General features: G+C 29.4%; 1 protein-coding gene across 2 annotated transcripts; it reads left to right on the forward strand.

Moving 5' to 3' along the window:
• The first annotated feature begins 4,571 nt into the window (after window positions 1-4,571).
• On the forward strand, window positions 4,572-8,804 carry LOC145188183 (uncharacterized). 2 transcript variants are annotated; one of them, XM_090088486.1, is made up of 5 exons: window positions 4,572-4,737; window positions 5,116-5,314; window positions 5,739-5,822; window positions 7,171-8,244; window positions 8,432-8,804. In XM_090088486.1, exons 4-5 carry the CDS (start codon window positions 7,261-7,263, stop codon window positions 8,633-8,635), a joined length of 1,188 nt encoding a protein of 395 aa, XP_089944612.1. In that variant the 5' UTR covers window positions 4,572-4,737; window positions 5,116-5,314; window positions 5,739-5,822; window positions 7,171-7,260; the 3' UTR covers window positions 8,636-8,804. The 2 variants fall into 2 exon arrangements, with proteins under 2 accessions (XP_089944612.1, XP_089944620.1); XM_090088494.1 differs by lacking the exon at window positions 5,739-5,822.
• The last annotated feature ends 864 nt before the right edge of the window (window positions 8,805-9,668 follow it).

Here is a 9,668-nt window from a genome sequence, read left to right on the forward strand (position 1 = left end):
GCATATTGAAGATCCTGCAAACTCGAAGGATATCTCGAGGAAAACATTATTTTATTGATAATGACATCTGAAGCATTTCACCATAGTTAGCCGGGATTTTAAAATGAGAATAATATAAGTATATTTTTTAGGTTAATAAACTTCCTTCCCGTTCCTATATAATATTGTTCAGAGTTAAATATCTTTTCAAACAACGATGACAACATTTGATGCACAGCATTTTTCCTGTATTTTAAGAAATCTATTAATATACTTTTATTCTCTCCTATCTGAAATCTGATGTTTTTTTTTGTAAAAAAAGATTGGTATGTATACGTTTCCTGAATTGGGGAAGAAAGGAAACCACAGTTTTCAAGTACGAGTGTCAAGCATAGGAAACCAAATATTTCTCTTCGCGATATTGTCAATTTGTCAACATGTCATTGTTTTTTTGTTTTTTTTTTTAAATTCTCAGAGTAAATAAACAAAAAATTGAAAAGTCCATAATTTTCAATGATAGTTTTTTTGAACATTAAACTTTTTGCACGCTTTAAAAAAAATTTGCAATCTTGGTTTGTTATTGCTAGCTACGAAATGCATTAAGCAATCTTGGTTCTGAGACTGTATGCTGAGAATGTTTTATACAATTAGTCCAAATATTACCGTAGTGCACTGAGCATTTAGTAATATTAAAACTTAAAATGTTATATTTTAATGCATGCATTCTTATTCGTATTTTGAATACTTTGGCGCTGCATTTCCAAACACTAAAAAAAAAAAAAGATCAATTTTAAGTTTATGACATTTTTCCAGATTTAACATCAACTTTACTTGAAGAAATAAAACTTACTCTTATCATCATTACACATCGTTTCATAGAACGTAAATTATTTTAGCACTAGACAAGTAATCCAGCGCTTACGTATCCTTAAAACGAGCATGAATTAGAACTCAATGTTTTAAGTTTTAAGGATTGGCGTTTAAATGTTCCGAACGCAGATACTTAATTAAAATCTAAACATTTTTGATTTAGAAATTTGTATTTTATTCGTTATTATTCGGTGTTAATGGAAAATCAAAACGCCGATGCTTTGTTTAATGCCGCAAAAAGCCGCAAGGCACTGCTACTTACGCAAGCGTTTAACTTTATTGTTTCACGACTTTTAATCGCACTGTAAATTTGTTTAAAATTTGTAATTTAAAAATTGCGGCATTAGAAGTATCGAAAATCTTTTTTTAAAATCTCGTCTGGCAAATTATTACAATAGAAAGATTTTCCAACAACATATTCCGTTCAACATAAATATTTGCATAACAATAAGTATCTAAAATATGGTAAATACGCATCTAGACATATCATGAAATGATGCGCCAGATCGCATGTAGACATAATTAAACGGTGCGCCAGATCACAAGTAGACATAATTAAATGGTGCGCAAGATAGCTAAAAACTGTTTTGAATTTGTTGCCTTCAAAAGTCTAAACATATCAGTATATATATATATATATATATATATATATATATATATATATATATATATATATATATATATATATATATATGTATATATATATATATATATATATATATATATATATATATATATATCTTTATATATATATATATCTTTATATATATATATATATCTTTATATATATATATATATATCTTTATATATATATATATATATATCTTTATATATACATATATATATATCTTTTAGCTACGCAGTAAGCTAATTATATACGCAAGTGGTTTAAAAAACGATGGCAAATGAAAGTAGGGAGGTTTTTGATCCCCCTTCCCTTTCAAAAAATGTCCAATTTCATAAATAACAATATTTAAAAGTTTTGCGACTAGACAATAACGGGGTTTATGAAAGAATTGAGGTGTGTGAGGGTCGTGACGCAGGATTTGACGTAAACCTGGGTGTTATAGCAAAAACTAAAAGTACTAGTTTCTCATGCATGTATGCAATTAGTAAAGAAACAGTATAAGCCCAGCTATTTCTTCAGTTAAGATTTTGAAAACCTGGAATCTAAAGCAATTGCACTTTTTAGGATTAACTTTTTTTTTTGCTTTTAATTATAACTCTACAACAAGCAATCCGTCCATGGCAACAATTCCGTGACAACCAGCCAACGGCCCCCCTTTTTTTTGCAAAATATTTTTGAAATTGTTTGAAGTTAAAACAAATTGAAATAGACGGTTGCTTTTCGCATAAAATTAACCCTTTAGTTTAAAAAGTTGAACATTAGATTTTTGTTTTTGGGTACTCAGTGAGGCCACCCGGTACAGATTTGGAGTGATTTAAAGTAGTGTTGTTATCGACTTCAACTAAATCGACTAAAAGTCGACTAGCCGAAAATTGAGATTAGTCGACTTTGAAAAATCGCTTACTGTCTGTATCACCACTTCATTAATGTTTCCTTTTTCTCATTATAGTAACCAGTTGATGCTTCTTAAAACAAAATGTTAAATTATGTGTACTCAGTTAAGGATGCGAAAAAGTTTTATAAATCTTCCACCCCAAAAAAAGTTTAGCTGCCCCATCTACTGTTTTTTATCAATTAAATTTTTGTTAATTTTTTGCTTCAATTGTGGTTAAAAATGATGCAAAATGCCCCTCTGTTTTTTTTTATTTATTTTTTTACTTTGTGATTTTAGTTTTGTTTGTTTATTCGATTTTTAATTCATCTAATAGATAAGATGAATTACAAATGAACAAAGAAAATGCTCTTGATATAACAACAGCATGTGTTATCATAACAATATTGCATACCATCTAGTTTTTTTGTTTACTCTCTTAAAGTTCAGTTTGTTTCATAGCATCTAAAAAATAAATTGTCAAGCAACATTAAAGTATATGATTATAATAAAATTTTTTTATTCATATATTTCGACTAAATCGACTTTTAGTCGACTTAGTCGATTTTAAAAATGTATTAGTCGATTTCGGTCGACTAATACATTAATCGATATAATCGACAGTCGAAGAATTTCAAAGTCTTAACAACACAAGTTTGAAGTATATATATTTAACTTTTTAATTGCAAAAAAATTTTTTAAATTATTTTATTATAATCTACCAGCTGTAAAGTTGCAACCGTTGGAAACTTCAGCTAAAATACTTCTACTGTTCAACAGATATACAAAAGAAAACCATTTCAATTCTTTAGTATCTCGATGGTTCCTTCAATTGGCAGTGCAGAAGGTGAAATGATTTTCCTGTTAACCAAAAATGTCAATTACTTGCATGAAAACACCGTTCATTTAGAATGCATTTGTTCCATATTAATGACAACATCATTTACAACTTGTAACTTTCTCATGTGCTAAGTATTGAAGTGTCTAGCCACCTAATCCCCAATTGCCCTCCTCTCCTCTAGATCAGTTTCTGCATTATTTGACTATATTCAAATTACTTGTATACAAAAGTTGACGCAATAATCATTCTCTCTTGTTTTCGTGCTTTCAAGTTTGGTCAGGTTATAAACAAAACTTCACTTAAAAAGTGTATTTTTTTTGCCTTTAAGTATTTATAATTGACAAGATAAATAGTTGTCGAATTTATTATTTTAACATAATTTGTTTTTCCCCGATATTATTAATCGAATAATATTATTCGGATTATTTTTTGAAAGGACATTATTCGGGACTGTTAGAATCACGAAATATAAATACGTTTTTTAAAAAGATTCTTCTGTCATTAGAGCCTCTGTTTCATAATAAAACAAACCTTTCATAACTTTATGAAGTAAAAGGCTGGTCCTCTCATTATCCTCAGTTTGGAAAAATAACTCAGTGTTAATGATGTGACATTTTTTTAATCGGAAGTAGCGTTATGAAAACATTGTGTAGTTCCTCACGATCTGCGTTTATTTTATAAGAAAAGAGAAAGAACCATAAGATATTTTGTATAAATTTTTGTAATCACTTTTTTTTTTTAATACATTAAAACCTCAACATAATAGAACTAAATTCAATCTGTTAAATTCATATTTTAACAAATATTACAATCATGTTTGTTTAAAATACTTTTTCATTTTTATTGTAATCAAAGAGTTATGCATGGTTAGTTTTTGAGAAGCAATTGAACCATAAAAGAAACTTTCTCGATTCATTTCAAATTATGTAACTTAAAGTTTATCATATTCGACTGTGGATTATGTTTAAGTGTTTTAAGAATGTTAAAAAAACTTGACATGATAAGTTATAATATCTTTGGACAGGTTTATGAACTTGACAATTTATACTTGTAGGACCGAGCGCTTGTAGGGTCCTTTGATAAGAAAAGTATTCAATTAAAAAAGTTCTATTTTCCAGAGAAAATAAAACTTTTTTAATTGAATACTTTTCTTATCAAAGGACCTTTTTTTATCAAAGTTTTATTTTCCAGAGAAAAGCTCATCAAAAAAAAAGTTATACCAAAAATTCAAATTCTATTTAATAAGCTTGATTCGTTTTATTATAATATTTATGATTTACATTTACGATCTTTTAATTTTTTTATCATCTTTTAGTTTTACAAAGTAAATTGTTTCTTGAAAAGCTCAAACAACTTTTAGTCAACTTAGTTTTCTATACTTTAGATGAGCTTGAACGTGATTGATATTCTTTCTGTCATAAAAATAGTAAAACAGCATTACATCTATAGATCGCAGACAGATTGACGTGTGAGAAGCGCGGCAAGATTAAAAGTGCGCTGCATTTTTAAGCTGATGCGTTGCAAAATTTGCACAACAGGGAGATGAAAGTAAAAAATATTTTCAAACAATCTTTAAACTCAAGGTTCTAATCACTCATAAGCATGTTGTATAATAAAAAATCACACTTTCACACAATACATTATTAGATTATTGAATGAACATTATTATCACATTTAACATAATTATTATACTATTGTATTAATATATTATAAGACATTCAATTGGCACTTTTAATCATTGACCGGATTATGATTGTATTAAGTAAATCCTGAGAGATTTCTATTAAAACTTTACTTTACTTTGGAAGAGTCAATTTTTATAACTTAAAAATAAACATTTCGCAGTTTCTTAGTCAAACTGTTGGTAAATAAAAATAAAATCCTTGAGGAAAAAGATGCAGCTGAAATTTCATCATATTTTTATAGGGAAAAAAGTTGCGACTGAAGTTTCAATGGAAATAAACCTTTTAGCAACTATAAGCTGTGGAATGGAAATGAAAAGCAAACATTAGATGAATTTAATAAGGTATTTAAAAGTCAAAACAAAGCCTCTCCAGAATGGATTAAAAAATTGCAACATTGTAATAAACGGCTACAATAAGTTATTAAAAATTGCTGTTACAAGGTAAGTCTAAAAGTTTTCATAAAATAAGATTAAAATGAACTTTTAAACTCGTTTTTGTTAAACTTTATATTTTGTTAAAGTATATATTAAGTTATAAGAGCCTCTCTTAAAAATTTTTATAAGAGTTCCCTTAAGGAAGACCAAAAAAAGATAAAATTACACTGATATTTAAATCTCGTGATACAACAGAAGTAGGAAATTGTAAGCCCATATCAATACTTTTTAAACTTTTTGACCAAATAATGTGCAATAGACTATGTAAATATTTTTCAAACAACATTAATGTTGTTTGAAATAGCGAAAAAGTTGAGTGCGGTTCAGATGTTTTTTTTTTTTTTTTTTTTATTTTGTAATGTTTTGAATAATTAAATAATTATTTAATTATTCAAAACATCTGAACCGCACTCAACTTTTTCGCTATTAGTAAATGCAAAGCTACGCAGAAGAAATGGAGACGAGTTTTCAAATAACCATCTCATACAATGTGCTTTAACCCCAAATTTACTTTGTAAGTATCTTTTTGTAATCCATTTATATCTAAAGCCCATAGTGTGTGTATATCCGGAATAGATGTAAAGAACACTAGACCAATTGAGCTGAATTTTCGCGTGGTGATACCTGACTATCCTGAGAGAGATGACACATCTAACTCACACGTCATCGGGTTGGTTTCTTGCAGTAAGCTTGCCCAGAGTTAGATCTTTTTTAATTTTTTTCTAAGAAATTTTAAACTTTACAGAATTTTCTAGTTTCTTTGTTTTCTAGAACTTCTTAGAATTTACCAGAGGTTTTATTCAACTACTCTAAATTGTACCGGACAACCCGGGTACTTCTGGTAGTATTCTTGTAAACACAAAATATATCGTTACTGATTGATTGCAACTTTTCTGCTTTTTACGTATATGACCCTAAAGATGACCTTGTACTGACGGCCAAGGTGTGTACGCTCCAGGGTGAAACAGAGGCAGTTGCCACTGATTTTGACAGAACAATTCTCAACACAACATCGAGAAAAAAATTCCATTCTTTCATTATTTTTTTATTCTTTATTTTTTGTAAAAAGTAATTACTAAATAAAGTTCAACATGAAAATTTGAATTTAGAAATTATTTTAAGAGTTTTTCAATGTTGAATTCTTCCTCTGTTTGGGTTAATGAATTTTAATTAAAATCTTTCTTTTTACGACTGAATAATCGTTTACATAAAATGTATTTCATAGTAAAAAAGGTTATTTACCTTATTAAAATCATTTGATCGATCCATTATTTCATTCCTTTTCAAGAATGAAATAATCAGACTGACCTAGTCTAAGATTCCCAGGCTGACATCAGCAGCCTTGGAATCTTAAACTTGTTATTCTCTCCAATTTATCTCGCCTTTTGGCAGCAATCCATGAGCCTTTATTTTTTATTTTTCTTTATTTGTTATACCAATACGTATTCTGTAGAAACTTAAGCATTTAAAGCTGTTTATCTTTTTGCTTGAACAACTTTAACCGCAATACTTGTACTGTATATTAATCATTTTGCTAAAAACTATTTTTGCGGGATCCACTTTTATTTCTAGCCTGCCTTTTATTACACATTTCCGAAAAGATTGCAAGGTGTAGACATAGTAACGAATAAAACCTAATTGATATGAACCTCATTCTTTTCACATTTCTTGCACATGCGTGGAGGAATGTTGTAATTAAAACTCTCTAATGTTATTTGGTATTGAAATTGTCATTTATAAATAATTTCATGCAAAGTTAATTTATGGGATTAAAATGTTCTTAAATATACAAATGTGCGTGCAGTAATTTTTTTTACAATAAGCTTAAATACGTCTTTGCATGAGTACCGAAAAATTTTTAGAAACGGCTGAAAATTTGGTCGCCATTAATTCTCAAGCAATGCAAGGTTTTGGCCTTAACGTACGCGAAATCGTTATAAATCGTTGGCACTATGTTTCCGAAAACTTCATCAAGCCGTAAACCAAATAATAATTCTGAACGTCATTTTTACTGGTGTTGTGCCTCGAATAAAGCCGAAAATCTGAAATTCAGACGCTTATCTGAAGGAATCGATAGCTGTGCTCATGTGCAAGCTCTTGTGTTTAAAAAGGAAGAAAGAAAGCTTCTGTCTTTATTAGATAATTTTGAGAGAGAAAAACTGAAATATGAAAGTGAACAAAACAACAAGAACATTTATCTAAAATTCGTTAATCGACAAAAGAGAGTTAACAGTGATGCTATTTACAAATTTTCTCCAAACTCAAGTGTATTAACGTTAGAATCAGTTTCCCACTCGAGAGAGAAGCCTGAGCCACAGTTCAGTTTAGCTTTATATAGCTCCAGTATAGCGTCAAACAGAAACAAAACCCTTCCTTCGAACATCGATTCTAAACTCAAAAGACAAGTCGCAGTGAAAGAGGTTATACCTTTTTACTTGCAACGAGATTATCGCTATAAGAATTACTTTAACGCACAAAAAAATAAAAGCCCAGATTACACGAAGTATTGCAGCGAGTCTGATCTTTATAGCCGATCATCAAATTTGAATTGGTTATTTTTAGATAAGCAAAAAAATTCCTGGACTTCCGAAAACGATTCAAAAACACAAATATCAGTTTTCGATATAAGGAGGAGACGATCAACTTCAACTACGCCTACACTGAGCTCAAAATGTTCGATTGAGATAGGAAACACATCTTCGTCATCTTTTAAATCGCTTCAGTTTCCAACCAAGAACAGCAGTATTCCTTTAATTAGCACTCAATCAAATTTGACACCAATAGAACGTCACGAACTTCTTATGTATCGTAACGGAAGATCGGGAGAAGATAAAAAATTAGTTAAAGTTTTACATCAATCTCAAAATAAAAATGGAAGTTTTTCTAATGCAAACTCCGTGAAATTGAAAAACATTTTAATCAAAAACTTGCAGAAGGTAAGTTCATGTTAACCTTAAACAGAGCCATCGTTATATTCTAGACCAGAATAGAGACCAGATCAATTGAACATCACTGTTTTGCTCAATTAAAGCAAACTGATGTAACTCTTTGGCATTCGAACATTCGACGGCTCTTCAGAAATTCGAACAGTTTTTGAAATCTTATTTTTTGTATCTTGTTTAGGATTATTCTTCTTATGACAAGCTTGACGAGCTTTTGGAATCTTGCGACCAAGGTCAAGTGTATCCTGCATTTAAACCTGGATTTGAAGGAACGTTCGAAAACTTCCGCATGCTAAGAAAGTGCAAATATATCCGACTGTCGAAACTAAATTGGGACAGTTTGAAAGATGTAACCTTTGAACTTCTTACTAGAAAAATAGAATAAAACACCAAAATCCTAAACAAATTGAAAATGTTTTGCCGTCAAATACATTTTCCCATTAAAAACATTTTCATATACTAACGGAATTAATATATAAAAATAGGGCGCTTATATACAACGAATTCCTTTTTTTTACTATTATTATGAATGAAATGCATTATTTCAGGAGTCACGTATCTATTTTCGATCCATTTAAATATTGTTGACTGGTGATCTTCCACTTTATCTTCCAAATATTCAATACGTTCATCTTCATGAATGATGATATATGTATATGGCAAAACCAAATTCATGACACAACATTTTTTGTTACATAATTTTTTTTTTTTAAATTTGCGGAGGGGCGGCGGTTTATAACAATATAAAAATAGTAAAATAATTAAATAAAAAAGTATAAAATATTAAACAGCACTACATCGGCATATCTAAACTTTGCTGCCTACCCACCCTCCTACATTAGACTTAACACAGATGGTGTTATTTGGAACTAACAACTAATATACAGCTATGACTAAAAAAGTTACTAAATAATTGAAGATACAATAAGTGTATCCTAGTATATCCAAAAGAACATTTTGTTGTTGTTACAAAAACAAAGCCATACACTCTATTTGAGAACACTTTTAAACTGACTGCTGTTAATCTAAGTAGCATGTTCTTTAAATACTTAGTGCATTAAATCGGTGATGTGTAAAACTTGTTAAAAAATCTCAAACCTCTCACTCAAGCCAAGTATATTGGGTTTTTCAATTATATTAAGGCTAACAAAAAGAATTGATTTAAAATTGATTGATGACCAGAGGCAAGCGATATTTTTGAAGACCTTAGTAAACAAAAACTTAAGGCTCAAAGAACGGAAATCGACATTAAGAAGATTTAAATAATTAGCTAATAGTAAAAAAAGAATTTAAAAATGCTTCATTTTAAAAACTTATGAGCAGTACTCGAGTAAAAGTATCTTTATTCCAAACTGAAGCTAGTTGCTCGTTAACCTCAGTTGCTTAGGTCAACTTTAGCTTAAGCAACTGAGGTTAAC

The sequence above is a fragment of the Hydra viridissima genome, unplaced genomic scaffold (genome assembly GCF_058129835.1).
Source record: "Hydra viridissima isolate aposymbiotic clone 2 unplaced genomic scaffold, HvirCarnegie_v1 scaffold_1, whole genome shotgun sequence".
Classification (NCBI taxonomy): domain Eukaryota; kingdom Metazoa; phylum Cnidaria; class Hydrozoa; order Anthoathecata; family Hydridae; genus Hydra; species Hydra viridissima.

Coding starts and splice junctions, on each gene's coding strand:
- LOC145188183 (XM_090088486.1), top strand. CDS start 7,261: ATGTTTCCGAAAACTTCATCAAGCCGTAAACCAAATAATAATTCTGAA. Junction 8,245..8,431: donor TAATCAAAAACTTGCAGAAG/GTAAGTTCATGT, acceptor TATCTTGTTTAG/GATTATTCTTCTTATGACAA.